At 48.7% G+C, this 25,707-nt stretch overlaps 2 protein-coding genes across 4 annotated transcripts in view; both read left to right on the top strand.

Annotated features, from left to right (window-relative positions):
• The window catches only part of LOC144946117 (uncharacterized), a 77,175-nt gene extending 72,883 nt beyond the window's left edge, over nucleotides 1-4,292 (top strand). Inside the window, exon 31 of the mRNA XM_078874871.1 lies at nucleotides 570-4,292. Within this exon, the coding sequence (XP_078730997.1) occupies nucleotides 570-989 (420 nt within the window). The 3' untranslated portion in view covers nucleotides 990-4,292. The remainder of the gene's footprint in view (nucleotides 1-569) is intronic.
• A 5,711-nt stretch (nucleotides 4,293-10,003) lies between these two features.
• LOC144946116 (fibulin-2-like) overlaps nucleotides 10,004-25,707 on the top strand; it is a 49,734-nt gene continuing 34,030 nt past the window's right edge. For 2 of the 3 annotated variants that reach the window (XM_078874869.1, XM_078874868.1), the window contains exons 1-3: nucleotides 10,005-10,584; nucleotides 13,173-14,694; nucleotides 24,403-24,517. In XM_078874869.1, the coding sequence (XP_078730995.1) occupies nucleotides 10,297-10,584; nucleotides 13,173-14,694; nucleotides 24,403-24,517 (1,925 nt within the window). In that variant the 5' untranslated portion in view covers nucleotides 10,005-10,296. Of the gene's footprint in view, nucleotides 10,585-13,172; nucleotides 14,695-24,402; nucleotides 24,518-25,707 lie in introns of all 3 variants that reach the window. The other variant, XM_078874870.1, reaches the window with a different exon arrangement.

Raw genomic sequence — 25,707 nt, 5'->3', positions numbered from 1 at the left:
CACGATTGCACAATGATGATGATGACGGACGCTTGTGTTGTGCCCGAAACGTCGTGATTTATTTTATTTTCTACCTACGTGACTTTACCGAAAGAACCAAAGAGTATGGATTCCTGCAGTCACGAAAGCTTCAAATCAAGATTGATTGCACAAGTTGTATTTCCTTGAATGGCATGCAAATCCATGGGACCAAGCGAGTCACTTGTTACCTGTCGCTGTGCAGTTTCCCCATCCTGCTATGGTGCAATGGTTATGAGCACCTTGGACATGCAATCCAGAGGTCGCCGGTTCGAAGCCGGTTAAGAGAATAGGGCAAGTTTCTGAAAACCCCCCTTGCCTCTGTCGACCCGGACATATCAATTGGTCTCCACGGTCAGGTGAGTAAACCCATAAAATGCGGGTAACCCCATTTTTTTCCACGATATCTGGCCAGTGTGGAAGCGAAGGCCGAATACCCTGTAGAGGAGCTCTGTAGAGCTCCGTCAGACAGGTTCTTCTACCAGTCGCGACGTCGGCCATGAAATTGCAATGCTACACTTTCACTTAAAAATGTATTATTCCTGTTGCAGACTTCTCCCGTCGTGGTGATGCCTCCGGTCATGCGCAAACTCTCAGCGCCGGCACAGCTGGGCCTGCAGGTTGGGGTGGTGGCGTCCGCTTCTCCGCACTCCCCTCCCTTGGCCACCACGGCTTGTGGCCTCGGCGGCCGCGGCGGCAGCTGCCCCGGGTCGCGGCCGCCCGCGACCCCCTACTCGTCGGCTGCGCCCATGGCCCCACTTCTCTGCGTGCAGTACGGTGCGCCGCCCGGCACCTACGGCGGAGCGGTCGGCATGGGCTGGGCCTCGTGTGCACTGCCGGGCGGCCAGCAAGCGTCGGCTGCGCCCTCGCAGGGGGTGGCGCAGTACCAGCCGATGGGGAACGGAGGGGTTCAGTCGTTCCCCGTGTACGTGGCTGCCCCCAATTCAAGCCCAAACATGCGGACCACATGAGCGAGCAAGAAAGAGGAGAGCTATTACCCCGCGGCTATTCCCCCGGGTTGAAGTCTATTTATTACGTGAAGTTTTTTTATGATTATGTTATCACGAGTAGCGGGACCGGTGTATTTATTTACGCCGCAATTTGTGCGTTCCTAATGCGAGCTTGTGGCAGCGTTGTTGTGTGTTGTGCGAGCGCGCCTTAGTTGCCCTGTGCAAGAAAATGGCTGAACAAAAAAAAAGAGCAATATGTTAGACGAACTAACGGTGGAGAGTTGCGCCCGATCGATAGTTGGTGTTTTTTGTTTTGTTCTAACCGCACGTGTGCAAATCAAAACACTTTCACATTGTTAGAGGATGCATGAGACAGCATTGTAAACATCTATATTTTTTTCTTTGAAGGGCCCCTTGTAACTGTTTATTTTACGTAATTATCCTTTTAATTTCTCAAAACAAAAGCAACATGTTTTCAGCGTTGCAAGCATCCAGATGCACAATTGCGATGAAATGTAAATTACGTGTAAACAAAGGACAAACGTTGAAATGCTTCCTAGGTCAACCCAAAACCCCGTAATTTTGGAAGAGAGTGCCTTGTGTTTTGCTTTGAAGCCATTGGGAACGATAGGTGGCAGGTGTAAATGGTGTAGGTAAGAAGCCAAGACCTCAGACTGTGAAAATGCTCAATGTTACCGTTTGCTCGGAAAAAAAAATACGAAAGAACAAAGAGGTAAAAACAAAGCCTATTGTGTGGCCAATCACTTTGGAACAATCCTACAACCTTGATTTTGGGCATTATTTTGGCACTATGAAGATTGCGCTCAGACTAAATATAAAAACAAGTCCTTGCAATGTGGTGCCTTGCGGATGCATGACTGAAAGCTGTACATGGCATTTGTGTAAGAAGAAGAACAAAAAAGCGTGTACGTGCGGAAACATTGTTCGTCGTCTCCCCATTGGGAAAAAATGCGCACGCGTTTTGGTGGTGGCATTGTTGTTCGCTGTAAGACAAACAGCTTTGAGTGTAGGGGCAAGGCATTATTTTTTTACTGCAACCTCACTGAAAGACGAGCGATAAATAATTGAAAAAATTATCACACATGATTCCCATTTTGATGGCAGCAACTTGAATTTTAAGAATTTTTCAGCCCCGCGTACGAATTGGCGAACGTTATCCGATGTTGAAATTGTAGGTGAGTTTTAGTGGGTCGGGGGGGGGGGTTTCCCTCCTCCCACCCCGTCGCGGTTGACTAAAATGCCTACTCGTGTGTGTTGTGATTTGTCTTTTAGCCACAGTGTCATATGGGCTTAAAGTAAAGTTGCACTGTGTTAAGGTGAAATGTGTAAAAAAAATACCACCGAAAACTAAAATAAGATACTTGAAGAAAAAAACACATTTGTTTACCCCGCTCACAAAAATGTAACTGATGTAGCTACCTTTTAAAAAAGTACGAGGCTTTGCTGTACTGTACGTCACAACTTTATATCAGTGTTACGAAGAAACTGTGAATAGTGGTTCTCTTCCCTTGAAACATTTGCACATTTTCTTTTCCCTTGCAGGAAATGGTAGAACCATTGACCTACAATCCTGCAAATGGATTGTTTTACTCTTTAACGTTTCTTTAGGCCTCCTATTTATATATATATGCTTACATTGCAACCTTATTTTTTCCCACTAGTTGAAATGTCATCTTTAACGTAGAGCAGAGCTGACACTGATATGACCACTTCTTAATGCTGAGACCACTTAATGCACAAACTTTAGTGTCGTCACTGTTCTCTTGGTCCTATGGAACTCATCTCTGAAACTTTGCACTGCCTAAAAATTTTTGCATTCTTAAAACCCCTTAGAATTACTGTCCAAAAATGTGTATCTCCAGAATAACAATACGTTTTCAAAGTTATTATTCTATCATGTTGTGTCTGTAAACACATCATATGCAATTCCTCCACAAAAGCCTAAGATTAATATTGATGGAAGCTGTGTTTTGCAAATAATTATCATAATTCAGTCCGTGAACGCCACTGTATGCAATATTTAACTTTAAATATTTACTAAAAGGGGGGGGGTGCTGTGGCTGTGGTTAATGCACTGCACTACAAGCCTCGGTCACCAGAGTTTGATTCCTGGGCATGGCTAGCATCAGTGGCGAATGGTAAAATAGCCAGTTCTTGGACCAGGTTCCCTAACCTGCAATGAGCAGCATGGTGAAGAATTGTCCAAACAACTCCCATGACCAACACAGCATGGGCATGATCTTCAGCCGTGTATTTGAGATGAGGTTGTAAATGATTAATCTCTGCTGAAAACACTCTTTTACAACAACACAAAATTACCTATTCAACTCAAGTGTTTAAAAATGGCCATGAAATATTGGCTTGTGCATCATAGTCGAGTTATTAGGACGACAAGAACACCGGTAGGGTCACGCAAGAATGCATTTGCTTTCACCGTGGTGGATGTGAAATGATAGGTTAACGGAGATGTGTTTTAGCTGTGCGTTGCCCCTGTAGAGATGTGAACCACTTGTTTGTATGTATGTTGAATTGCTTTGGCATCGTACGTAGCCAATTGTGCTCATAGGAGGTGCGGGGGAAGGATGACAAGCTAAACTGCGTCGAACGTTGAGTAGAAGACGTGGGACTTGTATGCCTGTATGTATATGTTTAACAACATGCCGATAATAATAGCTTCTTGTGTAGTCTTGGCAAGAACAAGCAAATCAAGTCGGTCTTCTAGATTTGGAGTAGTTAATTTATGTACGTATGAAAGACGAAAAATCCTGGCTTTTGTGCCATTGTAAAGGGACCGGCAATTTAACTTAAAGGCATAAGCTTGCACTAGCAATGTGTGAAATTGTCAAGTTTACGTCCTTTGGCTTCTGCATGCCTGTATAAGCTGTGGCCATTTTATTAGACAATTTTCTACACCATCCAAGCTGTATTTACCAGCAATACCTGTATGTCACACCCTGTATGCAAGTGGTGTTTTCCCCCAATTTTTGTGTAAAACGGAATTCTGTCTTAGAGCACCTAAATGCACGTTTTGCAAATCAAAGTTTTTGTGTTCCATTTAAGGCATATATTCTAATATGCTTGTGTAGCTAAATTTTGACTTAAAACTTTCGTGACTGCAAGGAATTCATCTTATTTGGTTCTTTGGGTAAAGTCACGTAGATACGTAGATACGTGACTTTACCGAAAGAACCAAATAATACTTGCGTAGCTACTAAAGTACTTTTATTGTTTACATGTTTCTCTGTTACCAACATTGCTGATACCTTTAATACAACGTATGTTGCTTTCTCTCACCACCTTCGGTTGACCAATGACAAAGTTTGAAATTCTGTACTTTAGCTTTGTCCCGATGTGGAATACCCCCCCACCCCCCATTTGAACCTTTGTGGTTTTCAGAAATTGTCATTCGATAACAATTGTCGAAATAAATGACCGAATTGCACCTGTGATCGTATTTTTTTTACTGTGCAATTTTCTGTAACTGTTTATCTCACTCGCACGGGAGACTGAAACGATGCATCAGTCCATTAATTCCCATACACGAGTGTGTGGACTGTCATCGCATAAATCTTTGAAAATAGTTTTTTTTTCTCAGCTGCATTTAGAAAAGTAATTGGAAACAACCAATGGAACCTCATTTGCAAGTAACAAAATATGATAATAGTTTTTTTTACCCTTTTATCTGCCAACAAAACTGACACCTTTTTTTCAGTCAGTTTTGTTGCCAGATAAAAAGGTAAAAAAACAATTATCATAATTGGAAACAACTTCAATTGATGATTCGTGTGTGCAGGCATTGGTATAAGCCACTCAATGCTCTGATCTCTGAACCTGCCAAACCACCACTTCTATTCCTGCATTATAAATTTCCACCACCACCTAGGTTTCTTCCTTAAACAATCGACTTTAATATATCGATGCCCATATTAAGAGGCCAGGGCTTCAAACATTGTTGAGACATTACTTTTTCATTCTGTTGCGTCAATTGCATGGTGACCTCTGACCCAACGAACGAAGCCAAAAAAACTTGGTGAGCACATGTTTGTGCAAATTGGCAAGAAGCACAAGTGATGCTTGGCCGAGTCCCGTGAAGGCGAGTGCAGCTTTAAATAATTTACTTGCACGGTGCAGCGGCGATGTACCAAGTTCCGTGACACTGAAGGTGTTTCTTTAGCCTTCACGATAAGCGCTTGAAGAACGTCTTGACTTGAGGAGGTCAGAATCTCCATGGAGATCATTTGCTCATGGAAAAGAAGCGAGGCACGTTCCCAGACGGGCACGCGCGTAAATTGGTCGAAGCTGCGAGGCCCTTCCTGAATGGAGCAGTGTTGTTGGTGGTGGGGTTTTTTTTATGAGTCCCACAACACTTCATGACTATCGGTGGCCAAAGATGCAGTGAATCAAAGTCAAAGGAAACTTGTGTTTCAAGCGAGTTCAACCACTGGAACTGCTTGACAAAGTAAACCTAATAAGTTAACATTTAGAGTACACGCTGTCCTGTGTGTCGGCAAGTACATGTGTAGTGCGGTGACTTCGAAGACGATATTTGTAGTGGCACCTTTTATTAACACAAGTGATCTTACGTGCACACCACACTACTCGCTAGCCTATGACACAACACTAGCCGTCTAGCATGGGCAGCGCTAAATGAGACACTTAGGCTATCTAGCAGCTCAATGTCGAGCGAAGATGGCAGCGACGATGGCGAGACGGCAGCAACGACGAGACGATCCAATCCCAACACGCCAGCCTCGAGCTCCTGATCTCGACCCCTGTATTCCCACCAGCGTTGCCTGGCTCCGTCCCTGGTCGCGCCTCCCTTCTCGAACCCACTAACAGGTTTCAGGAGCTCCCAAATGGGGCCCTCCATGACCCTTGCCCCAGTTCCTCCGCCCTGCCGACACACCCGTGTATATGCTCACCGGCGTGTGTACTGTTTGTACACCGCAGTTGCTGCTGCTGGTCACCAGCGGGTGCTGTTACACTACACTTGTACAGGTTTGTTCCAATACAACTTGTGTGTGTGAATTTTTTACAGACAACCACACGATTTTTTTTATTTAAGCTTTGGTGAGGCAGTGTCTAACCAGGGCCGGTACATCAGCATTCAGTCCTTGTTGGACCAAATCTTCATTGATTGCAACGGTGTCAGGCACAGGAACTTTGGTAAACAAAGATACTACATTTAAACTGAGAAGCAAATCACCTGGAGATAGTGAGAAGTCCTTAATTAGCGATACCAAGTGAGCTGAGTTAAGTACAGCTGAGAAGGTCTTACCAGTGAATGGTTGTAAGGTCTCAGAAATCGGGCCAGTTTGTAGGTGGGTGAGTCAATGGTGGAGACGATTGGACAGAGTGGTGTACCTTCTTCCTGGATTTTTGGTAAGCCATAAAATCTGGGCGGTCGAGCAGCAGAGGGTTTTAAGGAAAACTGCTTGGTTTGTTCGATTAAAGATGTCGAATCAGAGATGATGTTGGTTTTCGTAACCAGGCGGTTGGTAGGATCTCTTGATTTGGTATAGCTGCCATCATTAAGTAGGCCCAGCACTTTGTTATTGTATGTGGTTTTGTCCATGATGACAGTGGCATTGCCCTTGTCGGCTGAGAGGATGACTTTGTCATCTCTATTTTTTATTAGAGAAAGCTCAAAGCGCTCATCCTTGCTGATGTTACTAATAGGTGTCTTAGCGCTTTTGACGATTTCAGCGATTTCCGATCTTGCCACGTCTGCAGGAATGTGTCCCAAACCCTTAAGGGCTGCGTCAACCTGGGCAATTATATCAAATAAGATGTGTTTAGGGGTGACTGCGAAATTCAACTCTTTAGCTAGACCCGATTTTAAGCTGTCGGAAATTGGGATGTTACTCGGATTGATAACAATCTTGTCACCGTCTAACTTTTTAATGTGTGGACCTGGCTTCTTCTTGGAAAGGAGGTTGAACTTGGACATCAGGTTATCGTTGCATTTAGCCGACAGCTGAGGAGGCTGTCATGTTATCTACATGTTCCCAATCAGATGTAGACATTTTTTTCTGTCAATGTTAAGTGTGATTGCAAGATAATTTTCTAAATTGTCTAGTTCAAATCGGGGCAATCTCATTCTCTCTGAGATCAGGGGCAAGGCCGGCCCTATATTTTTACACATGATGACGATTGCTTGTGTTGCGATCGAAACGTCGTGATATTTTTTTAAATATTTTATTTATCTACGTGGCTTAACCAAAAAACCCAAAGAACATTTACAGCTTGTAATAATATTTAAATTCCGCTTTAAGTATATTATAGCGATATAAAATGAAATCTACATTAAAGTGTTTTAAAAAAGACACCACCATCCAGATTTGGCTTCACAATTGGAGGTGATCGCGCCATTGCAATTGCGACACCCTAAACTCTGGACCTCCTTTCCCTTCGAGGCCAGGACTTCCAAGACACAAATCTTTAAATCTCGACTAAAAACATACCTGTTTAAAATAACTTTTTTTCTTATTTAGTTATTTTCAAACGTCTTTCTCACTTCTGTATTTGGTTGATGTTAAGCTATTTAACATCATCTAAGAAGATGATGTTAAGCTATTTCTGGATTTGTACGCATTGCGCCCTGAGAACGATTGCTTAAGGGCGCCTCATAAATGTAATGATTATTACGGTACTAAACATATTTATCTGTGGCAGTGGTCTTCATTGCAAGGCACGTGGGCTACTGGCGGCCCCTGGTGGCCTTTAGTGCGGCCCCCGACAATACACAAATGTGAAAGCACCCCATCCATCTCCATCATCGTGCTGCTGTCAAACACCCAATGAGTTTAACATGTTGTGGGGGCCCTCACGCTGATGATGTTTTATCGGCGAAAGTAGCCCCCCTCTGAACATTAGTGGAGAACGCTGACCTATGAGATATTTTTTGTTTGGCAGCTTGGAGACACGGCTAATGATCAGTCTGCTCGGCTTTACAACGCTGTTACATTTTTGAGCTTCAGAGTACGATATACAAAAAAAATGTTACGTGTTTTTTTTAATACGTTGACAAGACATAATCCGTAACAAGGGGGCGGTGTGGGGGGGGTACAGAAATTTCGTGGTCCGAAGCCGGAACTCAGTGCTGCTGGGTTCTGGGAAGAGGGAAGGTTGGGCTATCCGCTCCACTTATGCAGGGACTGTGAGCGAATGTCCTTTTTATTTTTAACGGGCACCGAAACACCACCCTGTTATATTCTTAGGTTTTTTCGGTAAAGTCACGTAGATAAAAAAAAATTAATAAAGTAAAAAAAAATCACGACGTTTCGGAGGCAACACAAGCTTCCGTCTTCAGGTGGAACCGTCACAGCACGATAGATGTATCAAGGTGATACAGCTGTATCAAGGTGATACAGCTTTCGTGCTGTGACGGTTCCACCTGAAGACGGAAGCTTGTGTTGCCTCCGAAACGTCGTGATTTTTATTTTATTTTTTATTTTACTTTTATTAATTTTATTTTTTTATCTACGTGACTTTTCCGAAAAAACCTAAGAATATGAATCCTTGCAGTCACGCAAGCTTCAAATCTACCACCCTGTTATATGCAGGCCACGGGTATTTGTGCCCACACTATCTCTGTCGTGGGAAAACTACAATGTGATGCCGTTTCCCATCTCTGCCCCCATCACAGCATGCCTTTGGGCTTCCGTGCCAAACTGCAGTGTGACCATCGAGGCGCACGTCCCAGCTCGCGAAAATTCCGAGGCGTGCAACTTTCGTTTGTCGCTGGCTCAATGCCTCCTTTTCAAGCTGCAGTCTTCGCACTGCAACGCGGTATTTTTTTTATTATCGCAAATTAAGTTTTCCCGTGAGATTATTATTATTATTATTGCAGTCAGGAATGTGAGCTTTTACGGGGCAAAACTAAAAAATCCTGGTCAGTTATTTTCTTGCAATTTCAATATTTGTGTTTTCTTGGTCGTATTTGTTGAAATGGGCGTCATTGGGTTTGGTTAGAAAGTACAGTATAGCAAATATTAGTTTATGAAAATATCTATGGAAGGTTTTGTTGGTTCCACACATCGTAATTTTCTACTTCTTCTGTGTGTCTGGTGGCCAAGGCACACACGTGTGTGTGTGTGTCAATGCATGGCATTTCATACTTTCAAGGGAATATTGGAATCAAGTATCCCAATTTGATAAAAAAAAAATCACCGCAGTTGAAAGTAACATAAAAAAACCTTTCCATCTTGAGACATTGATAATATTCCACCTACTCCATCCGCATGCAATACATCTCACTCGGACGCTATCCAAGTGTGGGCCTAAAAGGTCCAAGCGTCTGAAACATTGCGATGCTTGTAAGAAACGACCGACACGCAAGATGCCAACTTTTTCAGTGTTCCGTTTCGAGTAATTTTTTCCAGGACCATCAACAAAAACGCCAAACTTCCGAATCATCATTACTGCGATGTTGTCAGCATTTCTCTCCCCCACCCAATTTCCATATTGCCTTGCCAAACATTGGCTCTTTTGTTACAGATTCAGAGCTGAACATTTGCTGATCGGTCTTCACTGGGTCGCCAGTTTGGCAGAGATCCTGTAAATTAAAACGCACTTCCCTCCACGTTAAATAAAAAGCCCATTCCTTAAGTCTGGCACCTTTGGGGAGAGGTGCAGGCGTGCGGGCAATGACTTTTTAACTGGTAAGCAAGCAAATTCATTTCATTTCCCCACATTCACCCGACTAATCGTTGAAATCACGCTCCTGCGCTGCGCTCAGCCACGTGAGCAGTGGCTTTATTTATTTTGGGGATCATTTGCTGTCAACTGCTGCACTTGCCAGGAGCAAGTGGGTGGCGATGCGTGATCTCATGTGCAGATGGGGGGCGCGGTTGTGCGCGAGGGAAGACAAACGCGCGCGTGCGCGTGCATGGCCCGCGCTCTCTCCACGTGGCGAGCGTCGCGTTCGCCGGTCGACAAACGTGCCCATCATGCGTCCGTTGCGTTTGTCTCCGTTGTTCTCCGCGGCCGACGCCTTTCGCGGTGCGCGGGCGGTTTCGCCGCGAGCAATATCGCATGTGAGCAATGCCGTAGGGGACAGACGTCGTTCCAAAGCACGCGCAGTCCTTTTGGAACGTTCTCTCCCACCACCACCACCACCCCCTCCTTCCCTTGTAATGTTTGTCTTGGGAGAGCCACGGAGCGCGTGGGATAATGGAATACGACGCACCGAGCGGGCAATCTCCGGGGTCCGGACTTGACGTGAGACGTTCACCGAGTCCGGGGAACTCTTCGCCGTTCGCCGTGAGCTCTGCGCCCTCGTCTCTCTTTTTAGTTCGCGCAGGAAATGGATCGCGCAGCAGCGGCGCCATCGCCGGCGGTGGCGGCCCCCCCGGCACAACCGTCGGGCGCTCTGCGTTTGGTGCTCGCCGCGTTGGCCGTGCTGACGCTGGGAGCGAAGGAGAGTCGTGCGTATCCTCCGGACTGCGCCGGGGTGGTCTGCCCCCCAAACGACCGCTGCATCGCAGAGAGCTCGGAGCCCCCCACTTGCTGCCCGACGTGCCTTCAGCTGGGCTGCACCTGCCAGGGATATCAGTACTATGACTGCGTCGCTGCCGGATACACAAATGGAAAGGTATTTTGTTCTGTTCATCGCCTTTTGACCGCAGTTTCCCGAGTGTTTCTTCGTTTCGACAGCTTTGTGCACGGCCTTGGCTAAACCTGCTCAGGGCTGTGGGAGCTCCTGTTGTCAAGAGGCACCTGTAGCTAATGTGCCTAAAAGTGTGTGCACGAATATAAAATTAGAATATTTTACAACCCCAAAGAATTTCATAGAAAATTAAACTTTCCCGTGGCAAGGGCAAAAAATGTGAGTGCATAATAATGATGATAGCCCTTCGTCAATCCACTGCTGGATGAAGGCTTCCCCCGGCCATGTCGGTTAGAGACAAAGTTTGACCATTTTTCATCACGCCGGTCAATTCGTTGCCGGTTATAGAAATGGGGGGGGGGGGGGGGCGGTGGGACGTGGCACTCGCCACTGGGAGCGACACTCAAGCGGCGGGGTTCGTAGCCTTAGTGCGCGAACCACTGCACCACCACTCCTCCCACGAATTCGTAGGAGGCGTGTGAATGTGTTCATTCGTTTTTCCATTTCACCGGATCAAATGCCTTGCGTGGTCTATCTTTACCATGCCGTTTGAGCGTCGCTGAGGACGCACTGTTGACAGCTTTTAGTGCGTTCCACTCCGATGTTTAAATTACCGTGGTATTAAAAGCCCGGTCTCATGATTGTCAACAATCGACTATTGTGTCGTGCATGCACTGGTGCCCGTGGGATGTTCGAACCCGAGTCGCCGTAGGAAAAGCCATGCGCAGAATCCGCCGCGCAGATAGGCGGGCAACCTACTTGCTGTACTGTCTCGTTTAGATACATCATTCATTCTCTCTGCAGGTGGGTGGCTCGAGCACGTTTACATTAAAGTCGGGAATTGTTCGTGGTTTATCGTGGCCAGTATCACCAGTATCTCCTACCAAGCTTGTATGTAATGCTGTGTTGCCGTCAAAGTAATACCATGTAATAGCGGTTCTTTGCACAGTAGAGTTTAAATGAGGATCAAGCCTTGTTTTCATGAGAGTCCTGCATTGAGATGTTAGACCAATTTAATTTGTGAGTGCTTGGCACGTGCGAGGAAGTTGGAGAAAATGCACGCGTACAAGGAGCTAACGCTAAAGATTATTCAAAGATTCAAGAATCCATTGCTGCAGAGGGTGGCTGGAGAAATCCGGCACGTGGTGTAATGTTTAGCACGCTGGACATCACTGGCTCCGTACAATCTGCCGCCAGGGCAGTTGAAGCAATGGACACGTTTCTTAAATCCCCGTGCCTCTGTCCGCTCAGCAGAATGGATGGGTTCACCGCAGTTGATTGGCGGGTTGTGTGTGGTGGACCAACAGTGTGAATATTGCTGACCACATTCAAGACGTGTGGCCAGCATGGAAGAACGGATCAATGCCCAGAAGAGATACTCCCTTGAGCCTTCTCGAGTAGAGGTCCTTAAAGCAGCAGCAGCAGTGCCATGGGCAAACAAATTGCAGGGCTGCATCTACAAAGAGATGACTATGTATGTATGTAGAGCTTCGTTCGCAGGGTACGTAGCCAACCGTGCCCATCGGAGGTGCGGGAGAAGAACAACACATTTCATTGAGACTACAGTTCTCAGTGAAATGGCTCACTCAAACGGATCGAATCACGGCGATTATAACCGGCGTTTCGTGCGTGCGCGCAACTTTGTACGTAAGTTTGTGTAAGGATGTTCGACATCCTTGGATAGCGTCTTTGAATGACATGTGGGGTGACTTTCCTTTGGCCAGGAAAGTCACAAAATTTGCACAAAAACGACGCATTCCTGCAAGCACCCGATGTTCCGTTTAGATGTTTTATCTAATATTATTATATTCATCATCACAAAAAGATAGATCAAGTTGTGCGCTTACCAACGCAATGGAACGTCTGTCCCTGCGACTTGTTGATTGCGATAGCGTATGCGGGGAGAATGGGAAATTGTTGTCGTCGTTATTGCAAAACAAATGGCAAAGTCGTGTCGGTGGGGGACACGTCGATTCTGGGAATCGACACCGAATCGCCTCATTCTGCAGATCGATTCCAACGTAGTCGAACGTTTGTCCGTGCGCCTCCGTCGTTCAAACCTACGCGCCCCCTGCATGAAAACAACGGGAAGTGCAGCGTTCATCACAGATAAAGTAGGGCGTTTATATAAATAGTATAGAAAAGAAGATATCATAACCACCACGAGGGGGAACTACTGTATAAGGTTAGCCGTGACGTGTCCTGCTAGATGGTGATTGGTTGGACGGTTTAAAAGAGAGCGATAAAGGCGGGGGGTCAGTTAAGTCGGTTAGAAGGGGAGCAGAGAGATTGGTTAGAAGGAAGGGATGGGCGGAGATGAGATACGGGGAGGGGGAAAAGGAAAAAATGGAAGGGTGAGGGGGAAGTGGTGGGCCCTTGGGAGAGGGAAAGCAAGGGACTTGCGTTGGCTGGTGGTAGGCCACTGGACGTTGTTGTCGAGGACAATCAACTTAATCCAAGCAGTGCCGCATTTTTGGAGTCCTTCATTACGCACGTAGAAATGCTGAGCTTCTTTCGCACCGTACAAAGCCAACCCGGTGCTGACTCAGCCTCCGTGCTTGGTGCGCGAGCAGGTGCCGGAGGGGCACGTCTACTACGTCGACGACGGCACCACGGCGTGCTCGTGCCCCGCGCGAGGCGGCTCCATCAGCTGCAGCTTCATGCCCTGCCCAGACCTCCCGTCCAACTGCATCGAGGAGGTCCACCGGCCGCTCGACCACTGCCCCGTGTGCCTCCGCGCCGGCTGCGTCTCAGACAATGGCCACAATCACGACGCCGGGTTCACCTTCCGCCTGCCAGGCTGCCGCGTCTGCCACTGCCCCCTTGGGCAGTCGCAGCTCCTGTGCTACACCGTCCCGGGCTGCGACTCGGCTGTCGATTTTGCTGCCGCCGCCGTCCCTCCGGTGGACGATGGGGAGGGCGCTCGAGGGGATGACCGTGGCGAAGACGGCTACGGTGGTCGTAATGAGAATGCCGCTTCCGCTGTTGCTGGACGTGGTGGTGATTATAATGGCGGTGGCGACGGCGGTGGCGACGGCGGTGGCTTTGCTGATGGCATTGGATCAGAGCCCTCGCTGGTGGACAACAGGGGAGGCAGGCGAGGGGATGACTACGGTATAGACGGCGACGACAGTCATTATGATAATGCTGGTGGCGATGGTTTTGCTTACGGATTTGACCCGGGACTCGCAGAGCATCCTGATTATCCATGGCATGCGAATGCCCTGCCCTCGTATCCGTTGTACGGGGACGTGGGTGCGAGTTATCTAAGTCCCGGTGTGCTGGACTCATCCTTGCCAAAACATCAGCCCCACCCAGTGGACCTGTCGGGCATGCGAGAAGTGCAGCCGGATCTGCGTGTGCCACTCGAAGTGGCAAACGGCCTTCACGACCCGTCAGTGAATGAACTGCCCCCCGTTAGATTTCATTTCAGCGAAACGGCCTCTGCAAAGGTACCTGAGTACGTTGACGCTGCGCCAAACTTGGAGAGAAGTGCACAACTTGCAGACAATTATGTGACTCGGTCAGAAGAGGAAAACCATGATGACAGGAGTGACGAGGAAGAAGGTAACAATCTTGATGGACCGAGGGCATGGCACGGTGGAATTGTTCTTACTCGGGAGGTAGAAAACACACTCAGGTTTCCCGTATCACCGGCCACAGCGACAACGCCGACGGACGGCGGAGAAAGCGGTGGCATCTCGGAGCACGGAGAGATCGTAAACGACAAGGCGCATGGCACAGCAGCCGCCCCGCACAGAGAGAAGCACGGACAACTCTCTCCTGAAGGTAATGGGCGCTTCGGCACGTCGGGCACCATCGGTCACGCGTTCGACTCGGACGCTGCCGGATGGATAACGGTCAAGGACGCCTCATCTGTGACCGGGACGACGGCCGCCAAAGAAGTGTCCGAGGTGCAAGCGACGATCGGATGGCACCGTGGCCAGAATAGAGGAGTGACCACTGAGTGGGTGCGGGACTCCAGCGCTCATGGCTCCACCACCACCACTGCCGCCACCACCGCCGCAGTCGCTCCTGCACCGCCTGATGCTGATATCACAGGACCGCCGGCGCCAGCGGCCATCTTTGCTCTAGGTGAGTCAGTCAAGAGCTGCCCTGTCTGTGAGAAGTGATAATAATCATCCAGCCCAGTGTCAAAGGCACTGTTGTTGTGATGCCCATGGGAGGTGGGGGCTATTGTATAATTCACCGCACCGGATAGTGCAGGTTGGTTACGGTGGAGAGCATTGACCAGGGGCATAGGATAATACATTGTATTTAGCTGGGCTGTCTTATGCAGCTTTCAGTGTAGCCCCACAGTCTGTAATGTGTTGTATGCATGTGTAGTGAGTCATTTCAGAGACACTAATTGACATTTTTATACACTTATGCAACACCGTTACACACGGGACTAATGCACCTATCTCTCACTCTTGTTACACACGGGACTACAATATACCTATCTCTCTCGCATACGGGATAACTATAATCGGGTCAGAGCAGCCAACGTGCGGTCTGACCGGCTTATATCCGCTCCGGCCATGCCGGAGCGGATACAAGCCGGGGCGGAGAAGCCGACAGGGTCGCCGTCGTTGGAGGGCTGTCAAAGAGAGATGGGACCCGCTCGACAAATCTTGGATCCTCGGTCTTCGGGCATGAGAGAAGTCGTCCAGAGCCGGGCAACGTGTGAGCTGGCCCGGCAGTTTATATAGTGTTCCCGTGAGTGTTATGTAGCTATTCAGGGTGGTCACCACCCTTAGCCGTTATCCCGTCGAGTTGTGCCTTGCCTGTTGTGTGAGTGAATAAAACATGTTGCCTCTATACTCAAGAGTGTGTCTCAAAAGAACCCATTACTACACATCTGTAGTGGCATAGCGCTGGCTGCTGGTGAAAAGGGGTAACTGCAGTGTACAGTAGTACTGACTTCAGCAGACCCTGATAGACACGAGAGGGAGACATCTGGGGGAAAGGTCACAGAGGAGGGCCCATCGGGAAGTCTCTGGATCCCGCTAGTAGGTTGCAGAGAGGGGGCGTGGTCAGGGTTGGAGAGGGGCGTGGTCAGGGTGGAGAGGGGCGTGGTCAGGGCGGAGAGGGGCGTGGTCAGGGCGGAGAGGGGCGTGGTCAGGGTGGAGAGGGGCGTGGTCAGGGTGGAGAGGGGCGTGGTCAGGGCGGAGAGGGGCGTGGTCAGGGCGGAGTGAGGCCACGCTGGGAGTAAAAGAAGGGCCCCTGTGAGGGACCTCGGGGCTGTTGCTGGAAGTGGGATCTCCGTCTTGCTGTTCAACAAAGTCGTCGTTACCATCTCGTCGTCGCCATTGTCTCGTCGCCATCGTCGCTGTCCGCTTCACTCGACATTGCGCTGCTAGATAGTTGTTGGCTGTCTCCGTTCAGCGCCGTCAGTGTTAGACGGTTAGCGTTGTGTTTAGGCGAGCAACAGTGATAGTGTGTACCCACGTAGGGTGTGTATTGTCTCAATAGTGCTCGTTACATAAAAGAAGTGCCTCCAAGTCTTTCCGTCTCCGAGTTAGTCACTACACATCTGTAAAGAAGCTCCTTGGAGACGTCCATCATAAAAAAGGCGACGTCTTTATTTTCTGAAAAATTATGTACATACAGCTCCGCAAGCAGTCAGCTCTGATGTCGTCCACCTCGTCGCTTCACGATCAGTCAGTCCCAATGTCTTCCACCTTGTGTGTTGCTTCACGATCATTCAGCCCTTGACGCCTTCTACCTCGTTGCTTCACGATCAGTCAGCCCCGACGTCTTACAGCTTGTAGATCCTGGTCCAGGGCAATCGTCCAGACTCCGGGCCTCGCTCTGGCTTATATACCATCGCGGCCCCGCTCTTAATTGGACAGTTGCCCTCCATCCTGCGGCCCGTGACTTTAATGATCTCAACGTGAATATGTCCCTGTCCTCTCTCACAGCTCCCCACGGCCACCTGTTCATAATCATCTCGACATGTCTGTACTTTAATAATAATCTATACAGTATTCTAAGGCCACCTGTTCTTCATTATCTCCTCCTTGTACACTTTTACAATTTCTCCTACACACGCATCGTACTCTGAGATCTTCACCAATCTATATTGTTATTACTCAAACCCCACAAACTGTGGTTTAGCGGAAGCCATTACCGAACTCATCGTCGTCATGATTATCATCTCTATCAGTGTCATCATTACTCCAAGATAAATCAAACCGGTGTCATGCTTAAACAGTATCGCAGTGCTCGTACACTGCGACACTCTTTAGTGATGGAAATTCCACATTTGTATGGCAGGGGCAAGTGTGTCTACAGGACAGTGTCCATTGACTTCCAACATAGTGGTAATCAACATCACAATCATCATCAGCAGCAGCAGGAGTTGCCTCTAACCTACTGCTAACAAAAACACTACTACAGAAGCTCCTCATATCTGCGACCCTATTACCCTCAACTCTTATTATCCAGTGGAGTTGTAGGGTCAGCGAATACTATTATCCGTGGCCCTATTTCTATATCCACGTCCTCCCCCCCATCAGCTTCCCATTATCCGCAAAGTGCAACAGCTTCCCATTATCCGCAACATTCGTTAGCACGAGAGTTCATTGGCGAAATTCATCCTATTACTGGCAATTTTATCCACATTAAGACAATATATACACTTTGTGGATAACCCTGGCGGAAAAGCTAATCTTTTGATGGTTGCTCGCCCTCAGCACAGGCGGATACGAGGAGTTCTATATTTGTTAAAGTTAGAAGCTGTAGACTGTTTTTTTTACATCACTGGCGCTTAGAGCCGTCTGGTTCAAACCCTCGCATGCAGCTATTTCACCCACAAACGCAATATTTGATCGTCTGAAAGAGGCCACTGTTTTACGGAATAACTTGGCGTGAAGGAGTCCTTAATAAAGCAATAGTTGCACAAATCGCTTTGCGCGAACAGAACGTATAACATTTTTATTTATTTGTTTTTTTAATATGGCTGTTACATTTTTAAGAAGGAAAAAAACCCAAAGTTAAATATTTCGATAAATAACTACATTTATTTATTTGCACTTCCCACCATAGCATTTGGAATTAGTTGTTTAAGTGTGACGCCTGAAGTTGTTCATATTATACCGATAGCTATCATTCATTCAAATAATAACAAATATTATTACATAACCAGGATTTTCTCACTAAGCCTCAAGATTTGTGTTCAGCAGATTCCTGCTCTGAGATTTTTTTGACTGCATTCTTTACGAGTGTATTTCTGCACGTCCAGTATATGTCTGGAGGATGTCGAGAGAAACGCATATAAATGAATGGAAATCAAATACAATAGACCGAGGTGGGGACAGCGAAACTGACCGTGGATTGTTTCTTGTGCTAGTATGGGGGATGTGAAGGAAAGAACACAAGGAAGGGGATAGAAGGGACGGGGATGGGTGGGGGTTGGGGTGGCAAGCTCAGCCAGTGTCCTCACTCCTTTTCAGAGGGGGGGGGAGGGTACTTTCACCGATGAGACATCACCGGCGCGAGAGCTGCCACACAATTCTGAATCCACTGAGACATCTCCTTTACCAGTGGCAAAATATAGTAGTAGGTTTTTGACCCTTTAAACTGGTACAAAACTGGCACCTTTATACAAGGCATAATGTTTGCAATAACCACAACACAAATACTGTAGTCAAAATGCAAACAAAAAGAAACAACTCTGATAATGATAATACTATGCACTGTCCTTGAAGTTGATTGGTCCACACCCAAGACAGCTTTCCTTAGAGCCTAGTCTCCATTGGTGTTGGACCAGATGACACCAACTCTGATAATGATATTATTATCATTATCAGAGTTGTTTCTTTTTGTTTGCATTTTGACTACTTGTGTTGTGGTTATTGCAAACATGATGCCTTGTATAAAGGTGTCAATTCTGAAACCACTGGGGGGGGGGGGGTTACAGCAGCACGAGGACTACGACGACGATGGTATCGCACTTGCTGTGTGCGTTGTCGGCGGGAGACCGAACCGTCAAGGGCCACACTCAGGGCCACCACCCGGTGGGCCACGGTGGCGGGGGGAGGGGGTTGGGGGGTTGGGGGGTTGGGGTCATTTGCCCCGCGGGGCCTCGCAAGGAAGAGCAGCCGAGCTTGACAGGAGGCGTCTCACGCCGCTCTCGAGTGGCGTCTTCCCCCGACACGCGCGGCTCCGCTAAGATCTCCCTCGCTTCCACGGAGTTTGGCGCTCTGGTCAGAGCCAGGGTGTGGCTGGAGTTCCGCCATGCGCGGCTGACCCACGCCGTGCCGGCCTTCAAGGAGCAGTGGGCGATGGAGGAGGCCGTGTGCTCGGTGGCAGATGACGGGGAGCTCAGCATGCTGATATGAGCTACCCGTCGGAGGCCGTCGGACTGCGCGAAGGGGCTGCGTGCAGAACGAGAGAGTGAGCGAGAGAGTGACCGAGAGAGTGACCGGGAGAGTGAGCGAGAGGTGGGGGTTTACATAAAGCAAAGTAAAATAAAAATACGAAATGATGAATGAAGCAAAGTGCCGACTACACCGAGCATCTTCTTGTTTCCACTGATCGTAAAAAAAAGAGAAGGAGATGGGGGGCGTTATGTTGTGTTGGGGGGGGGGGTGTTGGGGGGTGGCGGCATAAAAAAACCGCACATGGCCGGTCGCGAGAGGCGCGCGCACCAAACAGAAGGACGCCCCCCCCCCCAGCCAGCCCCCCAAGCGGTTGCGCAAGGCCCCACCGGGCCAGGCGGTCGACTGCAGTGCTCGGAGGGGGGGGGGGGGGGGTGAAAAGCGGCCTTGAAGTGGAGCTGGTGCCACCGTGAATGACCCCCTCCATCCATACTCATTCTCCCTCCCCACTCCTTCCGCCCCCCCCCGCCCCGGAGTGGCGAGGTAGAAAGGCGGACGCTTGTTCGGAGTAACGGGACCTCTACCCAGTACCGGGGCGCGTGCGTGCGCACGCGTGTTCTTGTTTGTGCTAAACGATGTTGACCTGCCCCGGGGGTTTGGAACGTTCTCGTGGCACGAGCTGCGCCACGAGCGGCACGCGCTTTCGGACGTTTTCCCGACGCAGAGCTGAGAGGGATGAATTATTGAGTAGGAACAGGCAAGATTAACAACAGCAACAGCAGCAGCAACAGGACAAGACGTCGCGCATAGCTGCGGCTCGCGTGGATCGCGCGCGGTGCTGTTCTCTGACATCGCTAATTGTGTTCAGTTTGTTGTCCACACACACCACGCCTCTCTCTCGCCTGCACCATCTGATGAGCACGGTTGGATAGGTACGGTGCGAAAGATAGTTCTACACACATACACACATACAGAGCTGACAGGCCAACACCGATGGTGATTGCATCAGGACAAGTCCTGGCATCTCACGACAAGCCACGCAGGCGAACTTTAACCTATCGCTGCTCTTGAGTGGCCACGTAACGAATGCACTCCGCATTCTGTGGGCATCATCACGCAGACTGATATATTAATATCTTAATTTAAGGGTGTGTTGAATTATATATTAGACTTTGTATGCCGAAGTTCTGAAATAAGTGCTGGAAAAAAGTTTATTCTTTTTAATGTTGCGACAAATACTTGCCGTTTCCTCTCAATGAGCTCTTTGAATTTGATTGCCGCGTTGTAGATTTGGCATGATTTGCGTCCTTCCAACCCGGCACTCAAGAGCGAGGTTATCCTTTCATAGTCGTGAGCTTTCTCCAGGGACCCTGGGTTCTCTAAACACAAACTTAGCACCGATGAATGGCATCCGCCTCATGTCCAAATGCAGGATCCACCTGACAAAAAAAACAATCTTAAGACTCAGTGAGGCTTTTCAGAATGAAAATGTATAAAACAGATATGTATTACGTTCTGGTTCTTTCGGTAAAGTCACGTAGAAAGAAAATAAATTAAATAATAGAATACGACGTTTCGATTGCAACACAAGCAATCGTCATCTTCATTGCGGCGAAACCATTCACGCTGCTGGGTGAACGGAGGCGGTGGGAAGTTTGGCGTGGGGTTTAAGGAACGTGAATAATCTTGATTTGAAGCTTTCGTGACTGCAGGAATCCATACTATTTGGTTCTTTCGGTGAAGTCACGTAGGTAGAAAAATAAAATAAATCACGACGCTTGTGTTGCGCCCGAAACGTCGTGATTTATTTTGTTTTATTCCTACGTGACTTTACCCAAAGAACCAAAAAGTAACGTGAATAATGTCGCAACTGCCGCAACGGGAGAACTGGCAACCTCTGAATTGGGAGCTCAACGTGTTGACCATTATACCAACGACATTGCGCGCATAACCAGTCGCGTTAGCATGTACACGCATTTGTGTTGTTATTGTTGTTCTTGTAGAAACGTTCCGACCGATTGTAACCCCTTGCACGCTTTCCCTCTACTCCCCTGAGCCCTTCTCTCTTACTTTCCTTTCTGCAAACGGCGCGCGTGTATACAAAGGGGGCCTCAGGGTTGCTTCTCCATCGCGCACGAGGTCATGCCACTGGGAGCGACTGTCAGCCGATGGAACTGTTTTGATTTTTGTTTAACTTTTTAAAAATGTTATGTTAACAGGTGAAAGGCCCCGACTGAGCTGTTTTTCAGAAGCGACCTGGCCACAAATGATAGCTCAGACGAAGTGGCTTATCGTCACGGGGAGATATGTATGAGCGGCCAAATGCTCTAAACGCGTGATGTCGATTCTAAATGCGAAGGGGGAAGCAAAAACCGGAGGACCCGGAGAAAAATCCACGTTTGCCACGGGGAGAGCACGCTGACTCTTACATACACAGCAGGCGTCAGGGTCGGGGTCGAACTCACGACCTCATGTATACCAGGCGAGGTAGTTAACATCTCCTATGTACCGTGGCGCCCCTGGTTTACACGGGGAGGGGGCATGCGGTTGATGGCCACAGTAAATCATCGTCGTAGTCCGTGGTACAGCTGATGAGGAGGAGGCGTCACGCTCGATCAGTCGTAAAAACACAGCACAAAGATCACGCCATGAGCACAGCGCACGCAATGCAAGGCGGGATAGTCAGTACCATTGCCAATGTATTCATAAGGGGGGTTGGGTCAGATCGCTGTAAGTATAAATGTGTCGTCACCCTCCACCACCCGACACAGGCATTAAGGGATTAATCACGCAAACAACGCGCCAATGATTTACTACTTGAGCCCACCGGTGTGTTGGAGAGTAAAACCACAACATTTACAATTTGAGTAGTTCGACGTTTCGCTGGTAATTACATCCAGCATCCACAACCTTGCTGGCTGTATCGGGTGGCGGAGGGTTACGACACATTTATACTTACAGCGATCTAACCCAAAAACCTTTATTATTAATAATATTGGTCGACAAAGCCTACTACGTGTTAAATTGCCAATGTATGTGGAACTTCTTTTACGCCATACGTGACCACCCGTACTAATCGGCGGTGCGGGATTAATAATAATACAAATGTGATTACGAATTTTTTAAAGTATTTTGCACTGGAATTAAGGATGTTCATGACTAACTGCATAGTTAATCGTGCAATGAAACGACTTTAACGTTAATACGTGAACTAAAATAATCACAATAGAGCCGTTTTTTTAATGTAAAATATATATGATTAACAGCAAGCCTGTTGGTGAATTAACTACATTCACAGGATTGTGAATGTAATAAATTCACCGACAAGAGGTCAATACAATCATTTAATAAATTCAAATAATAAATATAACACGATTGTTAACATTGCTCTGGGACGCTGCTGCTGCCATGCAGTGGCCGCGTGACGGACCTGCCACCCAGAAGGGGGTCACAGACTCGATCCAATCTCCAGGCGCGGCAGCTGTTAAACGACCGTGCGAGTTTCTTCAACGCGCCTCCCTCCACCTCTCTCCCTACAACTGTCCATCCAACAGCATGAGTCCACCACCACCACCACTACCACCCACACCGCCACGAGTCGTCAATGGGTGAGGTCCAGCCACGTGCGTCGATTGCCTCACCTCACGGGGGGGGGGGGGGGGAAATGGTCCGGTGTGTGGGGGGGGGCTCCCAAACGTGAACGCGAGAAGAAGACGCGGGTCCTGGCGTCACGGCCTCTCCCGTGCACACTGAGGCCCCTCTGTGTGTCTGTGCCCAGCAAGCACCACACGCCCGCCCGGAGTAACGCGTCGATTGTGAAAGTGTGGTGTGGTGTGTGGGGGTGGGTGGGTGTAGAAAAAAACACATCTCAAAGTGCCCCGTGATTGCACGGGTGGCGAGGTCGTGAGTCAACTCCGTGGCCAGGCGGGCAGCGAACAAGCACGAGCGCTAATCTGCGTAGCGTGGTGGTGGTGGTGGTAGTGGTGGTGGTGGTTGGTGGTTGGTGGTGCCGGGAATAGCGACGCTTTGCCATGGGGAGCCGCTGGCGACGAGCTCTGATCGTGCCGTGCGTCGCCCTCTGGCTCTTCCTACAAGCAGGTACATTCCACGTTCCCGTGCCAGGAGGGCGGCGGCGGTTCGAGGATTGCTGCGTTACCACTCCGGTAACGCAGCAACGCTCAATCCCGACCCTGACGCCTGTTGTATGTTTAAGAGTCAGCGCTAGCGTGTGAGCGCCAGCGCTCGGAAGATGAGCGTATCGCTCAGATGAAGATCTCACCATGCCACGTGATCGTGGGGGTTGTTTGACCATACTTCACCACGTTGGTATTTGCAGGTTGGCGCAGGGCGGTGCACAGAACCGGTTTAGATATTGACGTTAACCGAGGCCGCGGATCCAACTCAGGTTGCCAGCTGCGTAGGGCAGTTCGCCGTGCCATCGCTGCACCCCAATGCACTACGTACATCACGTTGTATTGTTTTCAGCGAGAAAACAACCTTGCCCGATTTATACTCATTCAATAATTTATCGCATGAAAAAAACGTTTCGTTTTCCGCTCCCGAAGTTTGTCAAGCTACATGGCTCCAATTAAAAAAAGCCACACAAAATCGGCGGTCACTCATCGCAGTCGCTCCACCCGCTTGAGAAGGGAGGCTTCATTACGAGGATCGCGGTGGCTAGGAGATGTTAACTACCTCGCCAGGTATACAGGGGTCGTGGGTTCGATCTCGACCCTGACGCCTGCTGTATATTTGGAGTTTGCGTGTCTCTCTCGCTCCCCGTGGTCGCGTTGATTTTTCTCCGGGTCCTCCGGTTTTCCCCTCCACATTTAGAAACATGCGTTTTAGAGTATTTGGCTGACGTACATTTCCACGTGATAAGTCGCTTCGTTCGGCTATCATTTGTCACAGCCAGGTCGCTTCCGAGAACAAGCTATACAGCTCAGTAAACCTGGTAAAATAAATAAAAACCTGGTAAAATAAAATGTTTTAAATAGTTTTCATATGGATATCAGTGATATACCGACACTTGTCTGATTCAGATATTCAATGTGCAGTTCTTCACTTCAACATTTGCCAACGACACAGCAAGGTTAAGTTTAAAACGCTGGAGGGGCTGATCAAATCGGTGGTGTGTGGTGATGAAAAGAGGAAGAATTTGTGGTCAGGTCGCTTCTGAATTTTTTTTAGCTATGCAGCTCAATGGGCCTGACCTGCTACAACATTTATATTTTTAGTTTGACGCGTAGGCATTCGCGACCAATATTATTCATAATAAGAGTTTTTTTCGTGTTAAGTATAAATGTGTCGACACATTTATAACTACGCGATCCCCCCCTCCCCCCCCCAAAAAAGCTTATCGCGAATAATTTTTGTTTAGGTTTATTCACGACAAGGAACGCAACGCCTCTTGTGTTTCCCTCCTCTTTGATTCGTGACAACCCCCCCCGTCCCCCTCTGGCCTGCACCCCTGCCACAGCTTCTCTGGAGGAGCTGATCGGGAGCTGCTGTGACGAGGGACGATCGTGGGCTTTGGCCACGGGTCGCTGCGAGGACGTGGCCCCGAAAACTCGCGGAGCCACGGAAGAGTGCAGGTTCAGCGCCACCGCCACCACCACCACCACCCCTCCGCACGCACCGATTTGCCCGCTCCACACCGCTGCCGTTGTCACCACTCGTCGTCGTGGGCAGTGCAAGCGTTGTTGGAACACCGTTGTCGTTCGCAGAGGCCGCGATCGTCAGCCAGTGGCAGCAGCAGCAGCATCAGCAGCATAATTATCATCATCATCATCAGCAGCAGCACCATCGTAACTACCAGTCTTTACCATCATCATAATCATGAGTAGCACAATCAGATATACCAGTCTTCATCATCAGCAGCAGCACCGTCATAATCATCAACAGCAACATCATAACTACCAATGTTCACCATCATAATCATCAACAGCAACATCATCACTACCAATGTTCATCATATTTTATGTTTGAAGCATGCTGCGAACTGCACGCTGGCTCACAACCCATTGCCTCTTGCACTCAAGGGATCGATATATAAATCGATAGTTAGGGGGCAGGGCCGTCTCGGGGGGGGGGGGGGGGTTGCAGGGCCCCGGGGCAAACCCCACGGTGTTGTGCCCTCCGACGCCTCCAAACCAAACCGAAAGTATCACATCTCACATCTCCCCCCTCCTCCACCGCCTCCCCCCCAAAGCGCGGGGCCCTGGGCGGTCGCCCCGATTCGTCGTGCCCTCCCTAGGGACGACGTTGGGCTGGGGTTCGGTTAAAATCGCCGGTGGCGAAACGCGTCTTGATGACGAGCAGTTTGCGCGGGGTTTGCTCTGCTGGCGTGTCGGTTTCCTACTACGCACAACAACAGGAACAACTCAAATAAGACATTGGACAAACTCTCACAGCAGTGGGGTCCTCTTTGACAAAGAATGCTCCGTAATGTACTCGGCTGGGTTCATTGTTAGGCTACAGGGTTTCAGGCCAACGTTTAAATAAGCAGCCAGACAAAATGTCCGCGTAATTTTGCTTTTAATTCTGGCAGCAGAGGAACACAACGCTAAATCCCATCCCACCAAAACTACTTGTCAACCCTGCAGTCACCACAACGTGTTTCCCATTGATTTGAGGTCTGTTTTTTGGCGTGACAACCAGTGCCGGATTATCCTCGTAGCAAAAAGTAGCATTTGCTACAGGCCCCGCGCTAGCTGAATCCGGCACTGGTGACAACCCAGTTGCGATGGTATCAACGTTGAAATGTCGGCTCGCAGGGCTTACG

Source organism: Lampetra fluviatilis, chromosome 40, assembly GCF_964198595.1.
Source record: "Lampetra fluviatilis chromosome 40, kcLamFluv1.1, whole genome shotgun sequence".
NCBI classification, from domain to species: Eukaryota; Metazoa; Chordata; class Hyperoartia; order Petromyzontiformes; family Petromyzontidae; genus Lampetra; species Lampetra fluviatilis.
Note: the sequence above shows the minus strand (reverse complement) of the source record. Positions and strands in the feature narration are given on the sequence as shown.